The 25,587-nt window shown below is 56.1% G+C and overlaps 1 protein-coding gene across 1 annotated transcript in view; it reads right to left on the reverse strand.

Moving 5' to 3' along the window:
• Positions 1-25,587, reverse strand: part of SH3RF3 (SH3 domain containing ring finger 3) — a 215,339-nt gene that overhangs the window by 100,337 nt on the left and 89,415 nt on the right. The window contains exons 3-4 of the mRNA XM_024116606.2: positions 12,888-12,898; positions 12,205-12,436 (exon numbers count right to left, since the gene is read on the reverse strand). Of these exons, the coding sequence (XP_023972374.1) occupies positions 12,205-12,436; positions 12,888-12,898 (243 nt within the window). The remainder of the gene's footprint in view (positions 1-12,204; positions 12,437-12,887; positions 12,899-25,587) is intronic.

Here is a 25,587-nt window from a genome sequence, read left to right on the forward strand (position 1 = left end):
GAGGTGTAATATACACGTAACAGGAATATAGGAAGGAGAAGAAAGAAAAAAAGGAACAAAAGAAATATTTGATACAATAATGACTGAGAATTCTCTACCCTGAAAAATAACGCTTCAATAGTGAGAAAGAAATAAAGACTTTCTGAGACAAACAAAAGTTGAGGGAATTTGTTACCAGTAGACCTGCCTTGCAAGAAATGTTAAAAGAAGTTCTTTAGAGAGAAGAAAAGTTACATGGGTCAAAACCTTGATTCTACGTAAAGAAAGAACATTGGAGAAGGAATAAGTAAAGGAAAAATTTAAAAAACAGTTTGTTCAAAATAATAATAGCAACAATGTATCTAATTACATATGCTTATATACATACCATATATATGTATATCATATATATATAGTGTGTGTGTATATATATATATACATATACACTTATGTATGTTTATATATAAGTTAAAAGAATAACAGCAATGACAAAAAGGACAGGAGGAAGGAATTAGGATTATTTTGTGATTATAAGGTACCTGCACTACCTGTGAAACAGTACAGTTTTATCTGAATGTGGATTAGCTGTAAATGCATATGGCAATCCCTAGGGCAACCACAAAAAAAATTTTTTTAAAGGTACAACTGATATGCTAAGACAAGAGAGAAAATGAAATCATTTAAATTGCTTAGTTAAAACTGCAAAAGGCAAAAAAAGGACGGAAAACAAAAACAGGAACAAAAATCAAAGACAACAAATGTGGTAAATATTAATTCAACAATATCAATAATCACTTTGAATAGCAATAGTCTAAATGTACAAACTGAAAGACAGAGATTGTCAGGGTAGATCAAAAAAACAAGACCCTACTATATGTTATGTACCAGAAACCCATTTTAAATATAAAGATATATACATATGGAAAGATATACCATGCTAACACTAATCAAAAGAAAGCAGGAGTAGCTATACTAATTTCAGAAAAAGCAAACTACAAAGCAAGGAAAGTTATCAGGGATAAAAACGGGCATTACATAATGATAAAGGTTGTCAATTCTCCAGGAAGATAACAATCCTTAACATGCATGCACCTAACAACAGAGTGTCAAAACACGTGAAGCAAAAACTGATAGCACTACAAGGAGAAACAGATGAATCCACTGTTACAGACTGGAGACTTCAATGCCCCACTATCAGAAATGAATGACCCAGCAGGCAGAAAATCAGTAAGGACCAAGCTGAACTCAACACCACCATCAATCAACTGGATATAATTGACATCTATAGACTACTTCATCCAGCAATGGCAAAATACACATTTTCTTTGAGGTCACATGAAACATTCACCACGATAGATCACATTTTGGGCCATAAAACACACCTTAACAATGCTAAAAGAACAGAAACCATACAATGTCTGCTCTCAGATCACAATGGAATTAAACTAGAAATCAGTATCAGAAAGATAACTGGAAAATTCCAAAATACTTGGAATTAACACAATTCTAACAACATTTGGTTCAAAGAACAAACATCAAGAGAAATCTTAAAATATTTTAAAACAAATGAAAATAAGAACACAATTTGTCAAAATTTATGGGCTGCAGTGAAAGTAGTGCTTAAAGGTAAATTTATAACACTGAATGCATATATCAGGAAAGAAGAAAGATCTAAAATCAATAAACCAGGCTTCCACCATAGGAAACTAAAAGAGAAGAGCAAGTTAAATCCAAAGTAAGCTGAAGAAAAGAAGAAATAAAAATTAGAGCAGAAATCAATGAAGTTGAAAACATGAAAGTAATAGAAAAAAAATCAACAAAGAGCTGCTTATTTCAAAAGATCAATAAACTCAATTAGCTTCTAACCAGGATAACCAAGAAAAAAAGAGAGGCAACACAAATTACTAATATTAGTAATGAAAGAGGGGGCATTACCACAGATCTCATGGGCATTAAAAGGATAATAAAGAAATATTATGAACAATTCTATGCCCACAAATTTAATAAACAAAACGGACCAATTTCTTTAAAGACGCAATCTGCCAAAACTCACACAAGAAGAAATAGACAATCTGAGTAGGCCTATATCTGTTATAAAGAAATTGAATCAATAAACTTCCAAAACAGAAAGCACCAGACCCAGATGGGTTCTGAATTCTACCAGCATTTAAGGAAAAAATTATGCCAAATTCTCTAACAATTTCTTTCAGAAGACAGAAGCAAGAGGGCTATTTTCTATCTCATTCTGTGAGGCCAGAATTATACTAATACAAACTAGACAAAGACACAGTAGGCAAAGAAAACTAAAATGTCTCTCAAGAACATAGTTGCAAAAATCCTCAATAAAATATTAGCAAGTTGAATCCAACAAAGTATAAAAAGAACTATATAGCATGACCAACTAGGATTTATCCCAGATATGCAGGCTGGTTTAACGTTCAAAAATCAATTACGGTAATCCATCACCATCAATAGGCTAAAGAAGAAAAATCACATCCTCACATTAATAGATGCAGAAAAAGCATTTGACAAAATCAAACAATTCATGATTAAAAAAAAAAAACACCTCTCAGTAAGCTAGAAATAGAGTGAAGCTTCCTCCACTTGAAAAGAACGTTCACAAAACCCTTCAGCTAACATCATACTTAATGGTGAGAAATGTGAAGCTTTTCCTAAGATCAGGAACAAGGCAAGGATGTCCCCTCTAACCACAGCCTTTCAATATCATAGTCAAAGTCCTAGCTAATGCAATTAAAACAACCAAGGGAAACCAAAGGTATACAGATTGGGAAGAAAGAAACAAAACTGTCTTTGTTTGCAGATTACATGATTGTCTATGTAGAAAATTTGAAAGAATCAACAAGAAACTATAACCAATGGGTAATTATATAGCAAGGTTTCAGAATATAAGATTAATATATGAATGTTAAATATTTTTCTACATACTAGCAATGAACAAGTGGAATTTGACATTAAAAAATATAATACTGTTTACATTAGCATGTAAAAAAATGAAACACTTAGGTATACATCTAACAAAGTAAGTACAAGAGCTACATGAGGAATATTACAAAACTCTAGTGAAGAAAATCAAAGACGAACCCAGTAGAGAGATGTCCCACGTACATGGGTAGAAAGACCTGATACTGTCACGATGTTCTTCTCAACTTCTAGATTCAATGCAACCCCGATAAAAATCTCAGCAAGCTTTTTTGTGGATGTTGACAAACTGATTCTAAACTTTATATGGAGACGCAAAAGATCCAGAATAGCCAACTCAACATTGACAGAAAAGAATAAAGACTGACACTATCCGACTTCAAGACTTACTATAAAGCTACAGTACTGAAGACAGGGTGGGATTGGTGATAGGATATAAAAACAGATCAGTGGAACATAATAGAGAGCCCAGAAACAGACCCACATAAATGCAGTCAACTGATCTTTGATGAAGGAGCAAAAGCACTACAGTGGAGCAAAGGCAGTCTCTTCAACAAATGGTGCCAGAACAACTGGACATCCACATGTAAAAAAAAAATGAATCTAGACACACACCTTACACCTTCACAAGAATTAAGTCAACATGAATCATAGATCTAAATGTAAAGTGCAAAACTATACAACTCTTAGAAGATAGCACAGGAGAAAACCTAGATGACCTTGGGTTTGGTGATGACTTTTGGATACAACATCAGAGACTGTCCATGAAAGAAAGAACTGATAAGCTGGACTTCATTAAAATTAAAAATTTCTGCTCTGTGACAGACGCTGTCAAGAGAATAAAAGGACAGGCCACAGACTCGTGAAAATATTTGCAAAAGACATATCTGATAAAGGACTATTATTCAAAATATACAAAGACCTCGTAAAACTCAACAATAAGAAAACAAACAATTCGATTTAAAAATGGGCCAAATACCTTAACATACACCTCACTAACGAAGACATACGGATGGCAATAAGCACATGAAATGATGCTCCACATCCTATGTCATCAGCGAGATGCAAATTAAAACAACAACGAGATAACACTACGTTCTATTAGAACGGTCAAAATCCAGAACAATGACAACACCAAACGCTGGTGAGGATGTGAAGCAACAGGAACCCTCACCACTGCTGGTGGGAATGCAGAATAGTACAGCCACTTTGGAAGACCGTTCGGTGGTTTCTTACAAAACTAAACGTACTCTTACCATACAATCCAGCAATCACACTCCTTGGCATTTACCCGATGGAGTTAAAAACTTACATCCACACAAAAAACCTGCACATGGATGTTCATAGCAACTAAACTTGGAAGCAACAAGATGTCCTTTAGTAGGTTAACGGATAAACTGCGGTCTATCCAGACAATGGAATATTATTCGGTGCTAAAAAGAAATGAGCTATCAAGCCATGAAAAGCCAGGGAGGAACCTTAAATGCGTATGACTAAGTGAAAGAAGCCGGTCTGAAAGGGCTATATAGATTGTGCGATTCCAACTATACGACATTCTGGAAAAGGCAAAACTATGGAGACAGTGAAAGGAACAGTGGTTGCCAGGGCTTGGGGGGAGGGAGGGCGGAACCGGTGGAGCACAAAGGATTTTAGGGCGGTGAAACTGCTCTGTATGCTACACACGTGCACACGTGTCATTACACATTGGCCCAGCCCACAGGATACGCAACCCCAGGGTGAGCAGTAATGTAAACTATGTGCTTCGGGGAATGCGAAGTGTCAGTGTGGGTTCATCAGCTGTGTAACAAACGTCCCACCTGGGGGGGTGTGGCTAACAGGGCGGCTGTGCGTGTGCGGGGGCACGGGTATCGGGAACGCTTGTACCTTCTGCTCAATTCAGGCATGAAGCCAAAACCGCCCTACAAACGAAGTCTATTTTAAAAGAATAGCTACAAGTACCCCAGACTGATGAACGTGAACAGACTATAGCACTCACAAAATATAGGTGCAGTTCACACACGTAACGTCGAGAGGAAACAAAGCCGGACACGTGAGTAGGTTCTGCACGATCCGTTTATCGGAAGTTCAAGAACAGACACGCTCATCTACGGTGTTAGAAGACACGGAGGGAAGCTGGGCACCGGGGTGCTGGCACCCCATCATTTCCCCACTGGGTAGTGATTATAGGACATATTCTTTCCAACCGCCAAGCTGCATAATTTTCATTAATACGCTTGTCGGTACATTACACTATACTTAGATAAAAAGCTTGCTTTAAGGTCACAGTATTTCCGGTGTGGACAAGCCACGGCACGCCCTGAATCCTGCCTGTGGCCCTGATGCACCTCTAAAGGGACGTCACATCCTGAGGAAGCCAACACGAGGTGACGAGTGTGAATCAGAGAAAACCAGAGAAGTGGGCACCAAGCCTGCGGGTGAGGAGGCCAGGAGGGGCCGCGCCTTCATCACTGCACGGAAGATCCGGGCTCACTGCGGGCCGCCTAGGAGGTTCCAGTGACTGAGAAGCAGACACAGCTCCAAGTAAGGGACAGCTGCCCCCAAAGGAGCCCCGCCTCTTAGGCCGGGGAGCTTGTCATCACCCGAGGGCCACGAGGGGCCAAGCTACGCCTCCCCCAGCTCAGCAGCATCCCTCGGGCATCCCCTAGGTGTCTGGCACCAGGAGGAAGGCATCCCTCACCACGGAAAGCTCAGCACCCACTCGCAAGGCAAGTGCAGCAAAATCCCAGCACAGTGCAGCACGTGGGCCCCGAATCCAGTCACATCAAACCGCTCCGGCGAGGCCGGGACATGAGCAGGCGCAAACCCGGGCCGGGACCCGAGGACGCGGCAGGACCAGGCGCCCCTCTTCAGCTCACGCAGTTTGCGGGGGAGGCCGGGCCGTGCAGGGGGCAGCCGCACCCGGAACACCAGCGAGTGACTAACTCCCCGAGGTCGCGGCGGACTGGTTCCCGCCCCTCTGCTCCGCGGCCAACCCAGCTCTTGCCAGGGACACAACCTCGGTGAGGAGCGCCGAGCGCCCGGCAGCCCCGCAGAGTCGCCAGCACCAAATGCCGTGGTCTTGCAGTCAACACCTTCTCCCGCCATCCACACGTGGCCGGGAGAGCGATGCCTGGATCCCCGTCAGGCCTCGGATTTGCGGTCATATTTCACAACCCCAGGGCCGGTGCTTTCACAAGGACAAGGACGGGGAGGCACCTGCTCTGCGGCCTCTTGGGAATGCGGAGAAACACCACCCCCCCAAACCCTAACTGCATGCGACAGGGCGGGCCTGAGCCGCACGGCGCCCGCGTGTCACGCCCAAGAGGGGCGGCCTGGCACAACGGCAGCCGAGCGGACGGACGAGCGGGGAGCTCTGCGCTGGGCCGTCGCCGTCCAGGCCCGCACGCTCTTCCAGGCCAGGCCGCGGAGGTGACGCTGCACGATCTGCCAGACGCACCGTGCCGCCTCTGCCTCGTGCTCAACTCCTGTTTCAGGAGGGAAGCAGCCAGAGGCGTGGAGCGTGGCGGGGCCTGGCTGAGGGCCAGCGAGACCGTGGACGGACAGTGGGCAGGCTGGCCTGCGCCCCGGGTCCCCAGCGCTGCCCGCTGTGGAGGAGCAAAGGGCCTCTTCCGGACACCGCAACGCCCTGAGGGATGGCGGCGGGGCAGACAAGGTCTGGGCCAGTCTGGCAGCATCGAGGATTTTCTGATTTTCTGGACAAAAGCCGCTCCCGCATCATTTCACTTTCAGATGCACGACGACTTCACCTACAGGCTCCTCCGCAAGCGCTCCTCTCGCGGGTCGGGTGCCTTCCCTGCGCTGCCTCCCCATCCCCCCGCTTCCAGGCTCTGAGGGACACCGAAGGCCAGGGCCCGGCGGCAGAGCTCCCTTCGACGTGGTGGCCTTGGGGTGCTCCCCCGCGACCCTGAACACAGAGTGGTTCTGGGAGGAGTGGACCGCCTTCCCGCCCGGGCTCAGTGGGCAACGCACTTGCAAAGGAGTCGGGCACCACCTAAGGGGGCCTTAGCTGCATTTCTGATGAACTCACCGAACTCCCCGGTGTTCGTACGTGATTCCTCCCGGGGGGAAAGGCGAGCTGCAAACAGATGGGGCTGTTAGGAAGCCCAGGCCTGAGGCTTTCCCTCCCCGACCTGCCAGGAGGCTGGAGTCTCTGTCCCCCCAGAAGTCCCCAGACAGCAAGCGCGGCTGGCGGAGTCCACTGTCCTCAGCACCACGTCAAAGGTACGTCTCACACTCCCGAGGCCCGGCCCGAAATACCCGGAGAATCCCCGCAGCAGCTCCGAGTGAAGCAGCCTCTGGGGCCTGGCGGTTCCCTAGACGCGCTGCGGGGCAGACCACACGAACGGGACCTGGACACGGGCCGGCCGCCCGCCCTCCCGGGGGCCTCCCTGTCCCTCCGCTCCTCTTACCTGCAACCAAGTGGTTTCCAAGAGGAGCGGACACCAGGATGGCCCTTCAGAAACGTGGCCGCGCGGCCTGTCCGCTCAGTGCTGACGCCCACTCAGCCGGGCCATGGCCGCGGCCACCTCGCGCTGCCCCATCCCTGACAGTCCCTCACTGTCAGCCGCAGACACAGCACCGGTCACTGTGGTCCCAGAGAAAAGGGAAAATCCCCAAGGAAAGAGCTCACAAACTCCCTGCACCTTCTGCTGCAGACACAGCACAAGACTCCCCCCGATGGCTCCGGGGTCCCAGGGGAGGCTGTGAAGGGACCGGCTGCGGGGCTGTCCCCTCTTTCCTGGCTTGTGCACCGCAGCTTAGCTCCAGACGCTGCTGGGGGCTGGGAGGGCTCCTCCAACCCCGCCTGATGCCCAGAGAAGGGACAGTCTTCAGAGCCCAACCTGCTCTGAGCCTCTGGGGGGCCGGTCCCCTTGGGAAAGCCGCGTCCGTGGAGGAGGCCGCAGGCCGCGGCCCAGCCGGAGGGCGGCGCCGGGAGCCGCCCAGCCCGAGCAGAATGCAGCACCGCCTGCTCCCTCAGGCCCACTCGCTTTGGTCACTGGGCCCCCGAGCCTTCCAGCCCGGAGAGCTTCCCAACTGCCCCTCAGGACAGAGGACGCGCAGCGGCTGTGGCCTGCCCACGACGGGCACGGCGCCTTGACAGGAGGGCTGAGGGGCTCCACACCGCCGGGCAACCCTCCCCAAGACACAGCCACCGGGACAATACGGGCACAGGCGACCCGTCCGCAGTCTCAGCTCCAGGCAGCGGGGCTTTGTGGAGGACGCCCATCTCCCCCGCCACGAGCATCTCGGGCCAACGCAGAAAGTGACGCTCATCTGACAGAAGCAGGAAGCCAGCGAGGGTGGAAGCCGGAACTGGTTGGGTGCCTATTTTGAGGCTGCTTCCCTAAATGCCTTTGTTCATTGAATCCCATCAACTCCATTTTATCATCAAAAAAGAGACTCAGAGGTGAAGTTAACGTCCCCAAATCACCATCTAAAAGTAAAAGTGTCACAGTTTGAACCCCTGTCTCACTCTAGAGTCCAAACCTCAAATACATTTGATTTCTATACACCTACGTCTGTCCCCCAATCAGAAGAACATAGTTTGGGATTAATGCTAGGTTCATTCACAAAGGAGAGCATCCCCACACTGGGGACGGACAATTAAACGCTCAGCGGTGTAAGACGATCTCGTGGACGGGTCTCGTGGCGACGCCAGCAGGAGGGAAGTCTGCCCAAGAAAGGACGGCCGGTGGTGCTTTAAAAGGGCTTTGCCAACTCAAAGCACCCCTCCGGCCGCGCAGGGCTGGGCGGGTGGGTGGGTGTGAGATGAGGACGAGCAGGGAGCTGTCGCGTGCCCACGGGTCCTGTGGCCTCTCCGAGGGGCCGGCATGGTGACGGCGGGTCTCCAGTCTCCGCTGCCGGGCAGGTGCAGATGGCTCTGAGATGAGACACACGTGGGCTCCTAAGGCCACAGGGCTGAGGCCACACAGGGGATCCCAAGTGCAAGGTTCCTGCACCCAACAGCCCCTGACCCCAGCCCCTCCCCGTCACGTGGAAGGCACTGCGCACGCAGGCCTCGGGGGACAGCTGGGAGCCACCGGCTGACAGAGCAGGGACGCTGCACTGTCTCCTTTTGTCTTTTTATCCGCACATGCCCAGCTTTTTGGAGTGGGACTGCTAAATTGTGCTTTTTATAGCTGCTTTACAAGAAGTAATTATTCATTCTCTTCTTCAATGAAACAAAGACTTTGGTTTTAGAATGACTTTAATTAATGCAATTTTAACAGGACTGTTCAAAAGCTGACACCAAGGTAAAAATCTTGCTTTGATGCACATGCTTCAAGCCTTTTTAAACCTCATCAATCCCATCACAGTGAAGTTTTTTAAAGGTAAGTTAGCACCATCCGTGGACTTTAGAGTCCCTGCTTTCCTTGCTGAGTCCAGAAGGGAACATATCCAAACAACAAAACATTCCCTGGAGGCAAAACCAAGCTGGCCTGGACCATGTGGTCACTTCAGGTGATGAAACGGAGGCTGTTAGAACCAGCATTCCAGGCAGGTGGAGGGAATCCCTCAGGCTGCCATGTGGGGCGGCGGGGATGCGGAGGCTGGAGGCATCTCGAGGGAAGAGATGAGAAAGAACAGGTGCTTGGGCGAGGGGGCTGCGCCCTAACCTAAGGCGGGGGGTGGAGTGGGCACTGGCGAAACGCCTGTGTGAACACAGTGCGGAACACACAGGGGAGTCAAAGCACGGTCTTCACCGGGAATCACACCCAGGGGCCTCCAGCCCCCCAGCTTAATCCACAGGCTGAGAGAAAGCAAGCCCTGGAAGAGCAGCCTGAGGGACGCGTGGCCCAGCAGCTCCCACACCTCCGCTCCCCCAAATGGGCTCAAAGGTCAGGTCCCGGGGAGCCCCGAGGACCGCCCACCTCGACAGCGCTGCCTGCACAGCCCAGGGCACCGGGACCCCACCCCCGCCCCCGCCCCATGACGCAAAGTGGCAGCAGCGCCCACCACAGGACGAGTCTCAGGGAGCCATCCCGAGTTCTCACTTTCCCCACGAGGACGGCTTTAACGTTTCTTTTGAAATGCCAAACACTGACCACCTCCTGATCAGATACCCCGCACACCTCCTGGGTGACTCGCACAGCCCGGCACGCTCAGGAACTGTCCCCTGGACTTGCCGTTCCTGCCTCTCCCACCCGAAGGCAGGCTCCCCGGACACAGCACAGCTCCCAGTGGGGTGAGCAGGCAGGTGCCCCTCTGTCCCCTGTCCAGCGGGCCCTGGTCTTCGCCCTGGAGTTGAGAGTCCCAGCAGAGGCTCACAAACGGAGCAGGAGGCCTTCACCAGGAGACGCTGGCTGCTCCGGCTCTGCATGTGTCCGCTGGGCGAGCCTCCCGCCACCAAGGCTGTGAGCAGGGCCCTGTGTCTGTCCCTGTCCCTGTCAGCCCCTAACGGGCCTGTCTCCTTACAAGGCCTCGATCAACCCTGAGGGGTGGCTGGGTCCCTGCTCTTGATCTCGAGTGACAGCACAGAGCACCAGGGCCCAGGGTCTCTCCCAGGGTGGGCTGGGCAGAGGGGCGAGCACGAGGGGCTCTGTCCGCCCGGCCTCACACTCTGCGGCCTGCGTTCCAGCCTCAGGAGGAGAGGCGGCGAGGGAGGGCGAGGCCTGACCCTGCGTCCAGGGAACCTGCAGGGCCAGATGACAACTGGAATTAGCATGAGAACACCTCGATGGAAGGAAGAAGGGAAGAGTTGAAACCCTGAATGAAAACAGATCATTCATCGTCAGGCTGAACAATGGAACAAGACATAAATAGCAGCTGCGACGGCCTGCACAGAACAGGCCAATTGTGCTCAAAATGGAGCCCTGCGGACAGCTCGGCACCACAGCCAAGCTCTGCTCTGAGCAGAGGGGAGAATCACAGCGAGCTGGACGTGCACTCGAAGGTCGGGATCTGAGCTGGAACCCAGTTCTGTGTTGACAACCGCGCATGGAAAGAGACTGACGGAGACACAGGACACAAGGACGGAGGAGGGCCAGGCCCGTGCCAGCCTCGGGCAAGCGACGCAGCCTCTTAGCGCTGTACTCTGCTAGGGAGCCACCGACCGAAGCCACCGTGCTGGCCAGGCACAGTAATAACCACTTGCGTGAGTTCTCTCACAACAGGAGATCCTGACGGGAACTCGGGACTAACAAGCTACCACCGGCTGGAAGGATTTGGGAGGGATCGAAGGAGGGAGGGGCCGCCAGCCCAGAATAAGCTCTGTCAACCTCCCAGAAACCCTCACGCTGGAATCCATCTTGGCTGAGAGATGGAAGGGCCCTGAGTCAGACCAAATACAGGCCGAGAAAGATGACCGGCCAAAGACAACCCGGAAACAGACCCGATCACCATGGAACCCGAGACTGCGAGCCGCGTGGCTGAGCAGTCTTCCTGCGTTCCCTCACCTGCTGCTCTCCTCCTGGGCGCCCCTTCCCCATGAAGCCTCCTGCTTTGTCAGCACGTGTGTCTCCTCGGACAGTTCATTCCCGAGTGTTAGACAGGAGCCCACTCTCGGGCCCTGAAAGGGGTCCCCCTTCCTACAACAGCTTCAACATCCGGAAGACAGGCTCCCACCTCTCCCCGGGGACCCTGGCGGGCAGTCATGAAGGTAATTAATCAATCGATGACGTAACTCGTTACTGCCATCGGGGAGAAGCAGGTGTTCCAGAGTTCCAGGCGCCCCTGCTCTCCCAGCCCTGGAGTGGGAGGAGGTGAGGGAGCCCGGAAGGAGGCACATTCACGAGGCCTGAGGCCGCCACCTCTGTCCTCTCCACACTGCACCCCCGAGGCCGGCAGGCCAGAAACCAGGCCCCTCCACATCTCACCCGCACCCCCGGACGAGCGCACAGAAAACACTACTGGTTTCACTAAGCAGGTCCCGTGGCCTCACTGGCCACCTCAAGTGGTCCAAGCACACGTATCCACCTCCTGTGCTCTCCAAGAGGGCGTGACGGGCTGGCCTCTGGGCCCGGCTCCCTCTCCCAGGACCCGACAGGGGTCTCTGCCACAGTCTCCCCAGCGAGCCCCCTCCCGGGGCCCGTGAGCCCTGGACACACAGTGACTCAGGTAACGAGGGTCCTGCTCCCGTCACCTGCAGGTGCCTGTCGGGCTGGGCGCCCTCTCCTTCCACCCGGCAGACCCTCAGGAAGGAGAAACCACTGCTTTGCCCGCGGGGAGGCCCGGGGAGGCCCGGGATTCACACCGGCCACGCGCTATGCCCAGGCTCCCTGCGGGGGCTGCGGTGGGAGGACGGCGCGTTGGAACCCACCTTACCTTGCCGAAGGTCAGACAGTCCTTGTCCTGGTCTCTGTCCTTCATCTCGAAATCATAGAGTGCTTTGCCCTGGGGCGGGGCCTGGGGCAGGGGCCGCACGCCCTGGACGTGGCTGGCGGGCAGGAGGCCGTGGTACCAGCGCTCGTCCACCCGGTGCCGCAAGACCATGACGTCCCCCTCGCCGAGCCTGAGGTCCCCGGGCTCCTTCCCCTCGCAGCTGTGCAGGGCTTTGCTGGGGGACGGCTGGGGAAGGCTCTGGAAGCAGAACACAGCGGTTACTCAGCAGCTGCCCACCCGGCCTGCCTGGCACCTGGCCTGAGGGGCCCCCAAATCGGAAAGCCCAGGTTGGGGAGATACCTCAAGGGAGCAGCCCCCACTCCAGGAACACGGGGCCAGGCCCTGCGGGACAGGGGGTCTGCAGAGGGTCCCGCGACAGGCCCCAGGCCTCCACGCGGGCTACCACGCTCCGCACTGGAAGGACGCTGAGGAGCGCGCTGGGAGACCTTCATTTGAGGCGCAGAGAGAGACGGGACCCCTCGCCGGAAGGAGACGGAATCCCCCTGCCCGGGCTCTGGCTCCAGAAACTTTTACTCACTACTCCGTGCTGACCTGTCATACCTGGGTGCTATTTCTATCCGCCACATTTCCGACACCTACCATCCCACAGCGTCCCTTCCCTGAACCTCCAGGGCAACTCAGAACGTGCGTCCAGGGCCTTTTCGAGCTGAGGAGACAGACTTGCAGGACCGTGCTGCACCCTCCCATGTCACTGCCTCACAGCCAAGGGCCCGGGCTCGAGGTCCACAAGGGACCCCCAGGCCTGGGAGCTCTAACGAGAGGTTCCGGCCGTCACGGACCCCTGCCCCCTGCCCGCCATGGCTCCCAGCTTCCCAAGGCCACGGCAGCCTCGTCCACAAGTACAATTTCAAGAGCCTGAGACAGGATCTTCTTCAGGTCATGGGATGCTCCCACCCTCCTGTCAAAAGGTCAGCCAACCCACCCACCTGTCTGACCTGCCATCCGGCCACAAGCAGAGCCGTGGGCTCCCTGCTCTTCAGCAACAAGGGGTCCGGGTTTCTCTCCCGCTTCACTGCAGCAGCCAAGTTCCGCTCAGCTGAGCAGCCTTGCCAAAGGTAAGCTGCCCGCCAGGAAAAGCACATGAAGCCTTACCTCGTCCCTGTGTCCACACCCAACGGCTCCCCAACAGAGGCCGTGTTTCCTCCCCCAAGGGCTGCCCGGCCAGGGATCCCTCTGGTGCTTGAATCCACCTACACAGAGGCCCGAAGCCTGAAGCCGCTGCACACAAAAGGCTCTCTGAGGAGACGCAACGGCGCGCAGGCGGGTCTCTGCGCCCATGCCTCCGCGACACCCGGGACGGCGGTGGAGAGAGGACGTGCGGCAGCGGGACACTCGGCCACCACCAGCCAGGGCCACAGCAGCAACAGAGGGCTTTCCTGGGTGAATCAAGCGGGAAAAGCCACAGCCAGCTCTGTGCTGGGGGCACGACGGGCGAGCTCAGGGAGAGCGATGGCCAAGAGAGAAAGGGAGCCACGCGACTCCAGGCCCGAGGGCAGCGAGCCCTGCCGGCGGCGCTCCATCAGGACACTCGGTCCCCCCCCCGCCCCCCCTCTGGCAACACCTGGAGACATTCTGGTTGTCATACTGGGAGGTGGGTGCTCAGAACGGGCCCACCCAGAGCTCCTGGCTGAGTGTCCCTCCGAACCCCGCCCCGCCCCTGAGGTTAAATTTCCCAAAAGAAAGGAGCTTCCTCGTCCTACGTGAACTTTCAGTCCATCACAACTAGAAGCCTTTGCTTTCGCAATGGGCGTGTTTCACCGGTGACCCTGGAGAAGCTGAGACACCCATCAAGGTGAGAGGGGTCGGGGGACCTCCTGCCGCCCCGGAGCGTGGGCTCGGCGAGCGCACACCCCCCATCCTTTCACATCCCCCCCAACAAGGGCCACGCTCAAGAGCCGCTCTCTCACAGCCACAGATGGAGGCCAGCTGGAAATCCTCCCCACCGGGGGATAAATGAGAGCAGAAGGGCCGGACCCACCCTCCACGCCTGCGGGCCCCGCGCCCGCCACGCCCTCCCACGCCCCTCCACGCCCTCCCACGCCCCTCCACGCCGTCCGTGCAGGGGACGCCGAATTTCCACTCGGGCCCACCCACCACCCCACCAGCCCCGACACAGAGGCGGCGGGCACGCACGGAGGGTCAGCGGAGAGGCACTGAGGTGCCGCCCCAGCTCCGGCCCGTGTGGCCCGCACTCCGGACCTTCAGGGGGCTTTGTCCTCCGCCGATTCTGCAGAGCAGGCACGGCCCCCCGAGCCGGTCCGCGTGCGGGCCCCGGCCTCCCGGGCCGGCCTCTACCAGCCTCTAGGCTGGCTGTGACCTCAAAGTTCTGCGCTTCCAACTTCCCTCCCACGAGGTGACTCGGGTCAACCCAACTGCAGGCTCCATACCCCTGCCTGGCCCTGCGCGCTCACCGCCCCCCCCCTCCCCCCGCCGAGGGCCCTCCGGGGACCCGCGCGCCCTGCTTCCCCCCACCGCCCGGCCCTCCCCTCTCCCGCCTCGGCCCTGGGCCCCGCGCTCTCCCACCTCCTGGACTCTGCAGGGCAACCCCGCCCACCGTGGTGCCCCCGCTAAACCAGGGCCGCAACCGCTGGGAGCCGCGTGCCTTTGGATCTGAGAAAAGGCGACCGAGCCTGGGGTGAGCGGAGACAAGGCGCCAGTCCCCTCCCGGGCAGGGGCAGGGGCGGGCCTCTGCCACAGTCTCAGGCAGCCGCCCTGACCCCGAGGTCAGAGCGCGGGGCCGGGAGCCCGCAGGCAACCTCACCGCTCCGGCCGCGCCCGCTCCCGCCGCGGCCCAGGAGGCGGCGAGGGCGCGAGAAGGCGGGACGGGCAGCGGGGAGACACCCCTCACTAACCCCCGCCCCAGACCGCCCAGACCAGCCTCTGCTGGAGCAAACGGAGAGGGCGGAAGCCTCTTTAACACTTGGGCTGCGCTCCTGGGAGTGAAGAATAAGAGACGCCGCTAGAGGGGCAGCTGCCCCTGGACCGACCTCTCAGCCCGGCACCGCTCAGAGCGGTGGCTCTCGGCACCTCCAGCCTCTCATCTTCAGAGACCTTGATGACGTGAGCAGATTAGTCCACGATGAGGGCCCAGGGCAGGAGGACGCTCTGCCAGGGGAAGACTCCACAGACGTCACGGCAGCAGCCAGAGGACCCCTGAGAGCAGCCCCTGGCCCAGGCCGAGGACGCCCACGGGGTCTCTGCAGCCGGTCCCTCTAAGGTTTCACCGCGCACTCCCCTCGGAGGAACGGCCGAGTCGAACCCTGCCATGGAGCCCCCCCCCCCTGTAGACTTGAGACATTCAGGAAACAAAATACAATAAAAGGGAAATGAAAGGAAAATGCAACTGGGATGCCTAGAGGATAATTAATCCAACCCTGCCATCCAGCCCCCCCCCCCCTGTAGACTTGAGACATTCAGGAAACAAAATACAATAAAAGGGAAATGAAAGGAAAATGCAACTGGGATGCCTAGAGGATAATTAACACAGCCACCCCGTGGGGCGCTCGTGATAATTAAGACAGACACCGTCAATCTCACGGCTTACGACTCGGACGTGGAGGAGCTACGGGATCTCACGCGTGCACAGCAGCCCCAGCTCTGTCTTTCGCTGGAATCGACGCGTAGGCGGGCTTTACAGATGCCCTGCTTGCACCAGGCTGCCCACGAGGCTCCCGAGGGGGCTTCCCGGGACCGGGTCTCACTGCCCAACCCCCCAGCAAGTTGGGGTGAAGAGTGTGGACAAGGAACTCACTCAGCCTTTAGACCCGAAGGATGCACCGGTTCTCCTCCCACGCTGCTCCCCAGGCGGCACGTGCTACCAGTGGAGGCCCCGGGACTATCTGCCCCCAGGACAGACACCACCTGCTTTCGTTTGCTGTTGCATCCCTGACCCTGGCCCGGTACAAAACACACGCTCAAGACACCTACCGAACGAATAACCCTGCGGGCTGCCAAGCCAATCCCCAGACTAGGGCCTGGCTGAGGGCCTCGGGCTGGAAGGACTTTTCCCAGGATGGGAGGTCCAGGATCCATGCAGCTCTAAATCCTGTTGTTAACACCGGCCGGGCCCAGGTGACCAGAAATCCCAGGGATCATTCAAAGAGGAGCCAGGCTGAACGAAGGCTTGGAGATGGAGACCCAGGGCCTGGCCTCCTGGGGAGACACAGCCCGGTGAGGTCCCTGGAGCATGAGCGGGCCCCAGGGGGAGAGCGCCCAGCCCCAACCAACCAAGCGTCGCGGGATCTGAGAAGGCAGCAGAGACAGCCAGTTGTTCCCCGAGCCCACCTGATCCTCCTGTCGGGGGAGAACATTCCAAGTTTCAACTGGGGCCAAGCTCACCAGCTAAGAGCCTCACCTCCCAGCCTTGCTCGCGAGGAGGCTTGGCCACACGTCAAAATTCCAGTCAACGGAGACAAGCGAGAGGGACTTGTGCCAATTCTAGCCCGCATTGTGTTTGGTAATGACATTTTTTTCAAGTCTTTATCGAATTTGTTACAACGTTGCTTCTCCTTTTTTTATGTTTTGGTTTTCTGGCTGTGAGGCATGTGGGAGCTTAGCTCCCCGACCAGGGATCAAACCCGAACCCCTCGCGTTGGAAGGCGAAGTCCCCACCACGCCAGGGAAGTCCCCTGTAATGCCATTTAGAAGGAAATTCCAATTCCTGTCCCTCCACTCCTGTGGCTTGAACAGCATGGTGGGGGCGGGCGGGGGCAGCTTTTTCCACCAAGATTACACTCCAAGCAAAGGAGGGGAGGCCCCGGGTCCTCAGATGACTCTGTGGAGCAGAGCCTGGATGTCACGTGAAAAAAGGAAACTTTATCCTGATTGAGCCGCCATATTTTGGGATCTTCTCATCAGCAGCTTGGCCTGTATCCTGACTAATCCGAGGGATGTGAGGTGCGATTTACGATTTCTATGCTCATAAGAGGTTTTCAAGCCAAAGCGTTTACTCTGACATCTCCGTGGAAATTGTCACACACATACTTTCCTTCTAACACGGACACTCTCAGATTTACAGTTACCTGAAAAGGCACGTGTTAATAATGTATTTAAGCAGAACGTCCCTGTTTGTCTCCCAGTTTACAAGTTTCACCTGTAATGAAGCTGTCACTATATCACACTCCAGCTGGGAGGTCCCTGGGTTTCACTTTTATTGTTGGTTAAATTTCAAGTTCCTTCTTCCCTTTTTCTTATTAAAAGCTACCCTTGGATCCTGGCTCTTTCTTTGACCCTTTCGTTCTGATGGTTTCTTCCTTCCTCGAGTTTGGACGCTCGCTTCTCCGAGAATTTATGGAACAGCAGGCTGCACCAGGTCCTGCACCAGGCTCTGTGCTGCAGGGAGTAAAACATCCCCCACCCAGAAGGTCACGGAAACATGCGACCGAGACAAGCGCACAAGGTGTCCCCACGCAGGCGAGCTGAGGACCCACCAAGGGCTGCCCTGTGATGTGACCATGAGGCGAGAAGCTGCCTTTAGCCGAGTTTCATGTTTCAGCGAGATTAGGGTGGCGTAAAGAGCAGACGTACCTTTCTTTTCTTTCTTCACCTTTTTTTTTTTTTCTCCTGTTCCCAGACTCGGGCAAAGGCTGTCTTCTCAAGTTTCTGCTCCACTCTCGTGGCGGCAGATTCACCCATGTTCCTGGTATTCTGGGGGCTGTTTACGGCCCACATTCGTGGAAATGCTGGGAGTGAAGAGAACTGTGCTGGAGAGCGGGCACGTGGCCGGGATCGGGCTCACACTGACGAGGGTCCCCGGGGACACCGCTGGCGGGGACAAGGTCGCCTTCATTCCGTGACATGAAAAGGGCCACCTCTCGGTGCGCGCCCTTAGGGCCCGGCCCGATCCCAAGTCCACTGAGGCCCACGGGCGTCAAAGTGCCGGCAGCTCCCGACAACACCGCCGCGTCCCTGGGCACCGGCTTTTCAAAGTTCCCACAGGACCAGAGAACGCCTGCCGCGTTCCGGCCGACACGGCTTCACAACGCTCTGTGTCGACGGCAAGCTCCCCGTTTCCGGTCTGTCTTGGCGGCCATACCCCCGTTTCCGGTCTCTCTTGGCGGCGGTGGCCGCTTTCCGGTCTGGGTCCGCCACAATCTCCGCGTTTCCGGTCGATGTGCGCGCTGGTGGAGACGCAGCGGGAGAAGCCTCTCAGGCGCCGTCGTGCCGCAGTCTCTGGGGCGGGGGGAGGGGCGGCCTCAGATCCTGGCGGCCCGGGCAGTCCGGGCTCAGCTCCTCCCCACGAGGGCCCCTCGGAGCCTCCACACGGAGGAGCGCGGAGATGTCCCCGAGCGGCCGACCAAGGGGATGGCGCATCGGCTCCACGAAGAGGCGCCTGGTCCCGCGTGGGCGCCAGCCGGAGGGTGGAGGGGACACGCAGATCCAGGAGCGGCGCAAGGCAGGCCGCCCACGCGGGAGGCGAGGCGGAGACGGGCGGGGCGGGCTGGGTTCGCTCCAGCCTCGCGAACCCCGCCCCCCACGCGGGATGACCCGACCCAGGAGACCTCCAAGCCGGCCCTGTGTTTGTGTTAGGTTCCCGCGCGGGAGCGAGGGCCGACGGCCAGGTTCCCCCCCCGCACCGTCGTCGCAGGTCCCTGGGGGCTGCCCTGCCCCACTGTCCGCCCGTCCCCACCCCGGTGGCCTCACGCGCCCCACAGGTCCCGGCGGCAGACCCTGGGCTGCTGCTGGGCTTTGCTTCCCACCCACCCGCAGGGGGAGGGGTGCTCTGTAATGCCCGGTTCACAACGAAAATCACGGTTCTTCTGACACGTATGGAAAGGTGAGGCAGGTCAAGGGGAGCAGCGGCCAGCTTCAGAGCCCGAGCCTCCCCTCATCCCCGGGCAGCAGGGCACCCAGCCACGTGCGGAGCAGGCTCTCGCTCAGGCCTGGCTCACCCACCAGAGGTCATCAAATCCATCCTCCCGCGTTTCCCAGGAACACCAAGAGGCTAAAGCTGGTGGTATGTAAGGAGCTTTTTGTGTCCTAATGGAGAAGCCTCTAGGGAGAAGATTCTCAGAGAATGCTAAGGCACACAAGTGTTCCAGGAGCCTGGATGTGGTCCTAGAAAAGGCAGACGCTTCTAAGTATAGAAGATGGCCAATAAGGAGCCCACCTCTCCACCAGAAACACAGGTCAGATGGGTGCAGTGAGGACGTCCCGGCCTGGCACTTGCACACGGCCCGCTCTGTATCGCATCGGACGGCAGTCAGATCAGAAAAGTCTAACCCTTGTGTGACAGCCTCTCTCCCCTGCTTTGCTTCCAAGGGACCCCCTTTATCCTGACTCACAGTCACTGTCACCCCTTCGTTGTCAGGAGCGGCCGCTTTCTCCTGAGCACCTGGGCTGCACCCCTTACAACCCACCGGATCCTCACAGCAGCCCTAGGAGGCTGGCCTTTGTTACTGACGCTCTGCAGGCAGGAAGCTGCAGCACGGTGCAGTTCAGTAACTCGCCCGGGTCCCAGAGGTGGTGAGGGCGCTAGGCGGTCTGCCTCCCAAGCCCAGCGCACACCCGCCACTCACGCTGCTCCTGAGAACAACGCGACCGCTTATCTAGCTGCTACCCCGAGCCACGCAGGCCAGGTAACCTGATACCGCTCACAGGAACCCTTTGAAGTAGGAGTCATGACTACCACTTTGTGAGAAAAGATAAGAGGCAAGTCAGCTCGAGGATGTCATGGGGCTGGTCAGAGGGGGCCAGCTCTCAGCTCTTCACCACCACCCACACCGGGGAGAGGGGGGCCCCCAACAGAGCCCTGATCCTTCTCTGTTTAGTGTGGGAGGAAGAGAAAAGGTGGATCGTTGACCATTAGGCCGGGAGGGTCCAGACCTGTGTTTGCATTTATCCAGTTTAGAGAAGAATTGCTCATTTTTCCACCTTCCGGGAAGACACGCCCAAACTGCAGGCTGACTGGGAGAAGGTCCCAGTCACATTCTGGACAGTGGTTACCAGAGGAGAGTGTGACGGAGTCCCTGGAGGGGTCTGTTTGGTGGTGTGCATGCCCAGGTGCTCCCCGCGGGGGATGAGGGGCTCCCCCCCAGCCCCAGGACTGCTCTGGCCTCGATCCAGGGATGCTCAGGCAGTCATATGTCCGACACATTCCACCCGGCCTCCTGCGGGAAGTCCACTCACCAGAACCTGCTTTATGGGGTAAGAGGGGCCTTGCACTAGGATCTCCAACCACCTTGGAAGAAGGCCTGGGTGTCAGGAAGGAAAGCAAAGGCTTTCCATCAGCATCTGTTCTTTTTTCAGGAAGGTTCCTTTTAGGCCCTTATTTCAGCCCACACTAACCACCACATTATCTTTAAACACTTTTAAAAACATCATTGTTTCAGTGCTACCAAAAAAAAAAAAAAGTAATACAGGAAGGTAAGGGAAAAATAAGGTATTTGTAAATATCCAGGTTTAAAACAAAATAAGTTTCCTTAGGAATCCAGCTCTGAGGGCCAGAAGGGAGACGTGCGTTAGAACAGATCCCAGGCCCTGGAGGAGTCTGGGGGTGGCTGTGCATGAACGTGTTTAGGGGCCTGGCTCTGTCACACCCCGGCCACCTGTGCCTCCGTCTCATGTGCAAAATGGGCATCTTAAAGCGCCTCTCTCCCAGGGATCTTGTGAGCCTAAACGAGGGGACACCCCTCTGTCGCTCACACGAGTGCCTGGAAGCAGCAAGTCCGATGCGTGGTTCCATGTTGGTGTCAGAGAGCGAGATGTGACGTGTCCTCCAAACTTGTCCGTATCACACGACACACAACGTATACACAGGCGAGCTCTGTGGAAACAAAGACCTTAGCCGATAAATCTGATGAGGACAATTTTTTTTTCTTTTTTTTTGGCCACGCCGCGTGGCATGTGGGATCTTAGTTCCCTGACCAGGGATCGGACCCCGTGCCCCCTGCAGTGGAAGCGTGGTGTCTTAACCACTGGACCATCAGGGAACTCCCCGACATACCATCTTTTGGTATTACGTGGCAGCATCAGTTACAAGACGGAAAGGGAAGCTTCCTGGTGCAGCTTTACTCCAAACATATTCTGAGTGCTAGAGAGCCAGCCGGCTACGTGCTGTCGTGCCCACGGGAAGTCCCTTCTCTCCTTCACGCTCCCGTGTGACTTTAGAGTGAAAGTGGGTAGACCCTGGGCGCCAGTGCCCATTCCTGTGGCGCACCTGCCAGGAAGCAGACGCAGGGGAGGTGGCCGCTCCAGCCAGCCAGGCTCAGCTACACTCGCGGCCCAGGGCCCCCTGCCGTGCAGCACTCCCATGCCGATGGGGCAGGTGAGCAAGGCTGCACTTGCCTTCTGCTGGCTGCCATGCCAAGGCCTCGCTTCAGCGTTCCTTCCCCCATGAGAATAGCTCAAAGGAACACAGCGGTTTCCGATCATTTATTCTGCATGGCAGGAAACGCTTCCAAACGTCCGTGAGGACACGATTAACATACCAGGTAAATTCAAGAGCGTGGTATTCCTCGCCACCCACACAGGCACTGAGCCGCCGCCTGCTGACCCTGGGAGGCTGTGAGACCTGCTGAGCGGAGAGGCGGACGCTCCCACCTCCTGCCGGGCAGATTAAAGCAGGTCCTGTGCACCGTGGGCGGCCCAGCCCGCTTAGCACTGCAGGGAGAGCTGAGAAAGGCAGCCCAGCACCAGTGGAGGCACCCGCCTCCGTCCAGCAGGGGCCGAGCCGGGGGAGCCTGGGGCCCCGTGCGCGGGGCCGGCTGCTGGCGGGCCGGCGCTGCCCGGCTCCCGCACAGTCTCGGGGGCGGGCAGGGCTCAGCGGCGCCGTCCAGGGGCTTTGTGCTGCTCCTGCTGGAGCAGCTGCCCCTCGTCCGAGCTGAGCTGCAGGCGCAGGGGAGCCGGCTCGGCCTTCACGACACCTGCCGCAAGACCGGACTGGGCGCCGTAGGGCGTGCGCTCCTGTGAGACGGACAGCGCAGCACGGGGGACACGGCAGGTAACTGGCTGTCCCCACCCCGAGCCCAGAGAGGCCACGGGGGCCAGAGCGGGCAGGACGCAGGCAGGCCCAGGGGGCTCCAGGCCGCAGCCCTCTTGGTAAAGAGCCTCTGCTGCTGCTGTTTACAGTCAGCCTCGGCCAAAACACAGGCCAGACCGGAGCGCTCGGAGGGTCAGCAGACATCACACCGTCTTCTCACTGCAGCTGGAAGGAAAGTCACCGTCCTGGACCCGCTGCCGCCCCACAGGCACCTGCAGCTCAGTGTGGACAGGCTCAGCCCCAGTCCTTCCCCGGGCCCAGATCGCCACGAGGCCGCAGGGAGGGCCGGGGAGCCGCAGTCCCTCCCAGAGTCTTAACAGAAGACTCTTAAGAACTGTTGTTCATATTCATTCACCTGCTGAGCGTACACCGGCCGCCTAACATGTACCAGACGCAGTTCTAGGAACTGCTTACACGTCAGAAACAAAATAGAAAACGTCTCTGCCCTGTGGGAACACACATTTCAGAAGGGGAGAGAGATACACAAAATAAGCCTTTAGTACCTGCGGCACATTGAAGGCAGCGAGCCCTGTGGACCAAGCATGCCAGCAGGAGGATCGGAGAGTCAGCGAGCACGGGCTTCACAGTTTAAGTCGGAGGGAGAGACCTCGGAGGGGCTGGGGGAGACCTTGGAGGGGTGTGAAGCCTGCAGCTTCTGGGGACACACTCCAGGTGGGGAGGACGGGCAGCAGGCCTGGTGAGGCCCCGCCTTTGAGAAGTCCTCTTTTCACACTCAAGTCAGTTTCCTTTCTTCTTTTCTATTTTTTTAAAAAACTACGGAATTTAAAAAAATATATTTATTTATTTAGGCCGCGCTGGGTCTTAGTTACGACACGCAGGATCTTTAGTTGCAGCATGCGGACTTCTTAGCTGTGGTATGCAGGCTTTAGGTCCCTGACCAGGGATGGAACCCGGGCCCCCTGCATTGGGAGCGTGGAGTCTTACCCACTGGACCAGCAGCGAAGTCCCTCAAGTCTGTTTCTTTATGAAGCAAAAGGGCAGAGAGAAAAGGGGAGGAGGACGCAGGAGCGGCTGGGTGGCTGTGACTGATATGACAAATTCGGGCTCCCGTGACGGCCAGTTCCTGGCCCTTGCTCGGCCCAGCCCCCCGGGGGCGGGAGGAGGGTGCGTGCTCAGTACGGAGAGAGCTCAGCGTCGTGATCCCCGATGCTTAGGGCAGCAGGGCTCTAGGCGTACAGCATGGCCTTTTGGTTTATCTTCTGTCATCTTGGAGAGAGCACCTTCCTGTGCTCAAGAGAAAAGCTGAGGAGTCCTTTGTAGATTCTGGTCCAAAGTCAACCACAGTCACTGTGAAGATTCCAAATCCCTGGCTTTTCGCACGGGCTTGGGCCACGAGCTGACCCTCGGCACCACCTGTACTCGGCGCATTTATCGGGGCTCCCGTGATAAATACTGCCCCAGTGCTAGTGACTGGCGATGAGGGACTCAAAGACCCTTCCAGAGGGTTCCCAGCCCCAACACAGAGCCTGTCCACACGCGCGCGCGCACACACACACACACACACACACACACACACACACACACACAGCTCTTGATGGGGTTGGGGCGGCAGCATCTGTTGTGCGTGTGTGTGCAGATCTGACGTATCCACCTCGTTCCATCCATCACCCACCCACCCACTTCCTGGCTACTCCCACACACACACACACACACACACACACACACACACACACACAGCTCTTGATGGGGTTGGGGCGGCAGCATCTGTTGTGCGTGTGTGTGCAGATCTGACGTATCCACCTCGTTCCATCCATCACCCACCCACCCACTTCCTGGCTACTCCTCTGTGCAGGTACCGCGTGAGGAACCGAGCGTGTAACAGAGGCAAGGCGGACGCAGGCGCCCTCTCACAAATTCTGTGATGAGGATGGAACATTTATTTATACGATAACACACACAGAGCTTACAGGACTTGAAAAATCTACAGGATGAAAGTCTTGATACTTCTGAGATACGCCAAGATGAGAAAATGAACGACAAAAGTAAGGAAAGAGACAGAGAGAGACATGGCACAAGGAGGAGTCTGACATTTCTCTTTAGTTTTACAATAACATTTGAAATCAAACCCACACCGAGCTGGGCAGGCTGACCGCACACATTCCAATGTGACAGAAGCTGGGCAGAGGATGCTTTCTGGCGCTTTCCATCAGGGAAACTCCACAGCCCAGAGTGGGAGGAGACAGACAGTTGGTACAGGCCACACGCAGCTCATCACGTACTCGCTTTGAAAATCTTTTAACCATTGCTTCCTCCGGACGAGATTAAACACTTCTTAAGGGCCAAGAACCTTCAGGCATCCCCTTCTCAAGGCCTGGTTCAGTGACCGGTAGTCGAGAACCCACCGGACCCAAGGCTACAGGTTCCCCAGAGAGACTCCTGGACGCCATTCACTTTCACATAGCCCTCTCCTTCTGTCTGCTGAGCTCCAGACCCCACAACACCGCCCGAAGATGGGAGAGCGGGAGCGCTGAGGCGGAGGTGCCTGCGGTTTGTTTCCCCTTCCTCTGCTTTCTCACATCTTGGCTGTAAAGCAGGCTGAGCGCTGCCCTCACGCAGCCCGGGAGGCTGTGAGCCTCTCTGCCGAAGCGTCCCTGAAGCTGCAGCTGGTGGGAGCTGTCCCCCAGACTCATGGGCACCTGCCACCATCTGGGGAGAAGCCCCAGGAAGGCAGGGCGGCGGGGCGGGGGCGGCACTGGTCCTAGCCTTGACCTCTGATTGACCTCTGGGGTCATTTGCTTTTCCTCTCAAGGCAAAGCTCCCAGTGAACTTCATCCACTGGAAAAGCCTTAGCCAAGAGCCCGCCTGCTGATCAGCCCGGCTGTTTGGGCCTCATGGGGACCTGGCCTCCGTGCAAAAGCCTTTTCCCCAAGAGTTACTACTCTTTCCTCAGACATCTCCACATGGATCCACTAAGCTTGCTGGGAGTCTGCCAGTGACTCGGCCTAGAAACTGGGGACACTGGCGAGCACCGGGTGGGGGTGAAGTAGCAAACAGATGCACTGAGAGCAGAGAACCAGGAGGGAGAGGAACAGCCTTGGGAAGGAGAGGAGCCTGGCACACAGAGGCGTCTTCCCGGGACATTTTGTGCCCATTGAGGCGCTGTCTCATTCCTGCCCCCAAAGTTACGTTAGTCTCTCCGGTTCACATGCACAGAGATTTGGGGGCGAGGAGAGCCATGCTGCCAGGCCGCATGACGGTGGGCAGCTGGGAGCCTAATGTGGAGAAGCCTCCCGTTCCCAAACCCCATTTCTGGACTTCCTTCCTGTTAGCACCGCAGCAGAGGCGGCCTGGACAACCCCCCTCTC

The sequence above is a fragment of the Physeter macrocephalus genome, chromosome 12, assembly GCF_002837175.3.
Source record: "Physeter macrocephalus isolate SW-GA chromosome 12, ASM283717v5, whole genome shotgun sequence".
Taxonomy (NCBI): Eukaryota; Metazoa; Chordata; class Mammalia; order Artiodactyla; family Physeteridae; genus Physeter; species Physeter macrocephalus.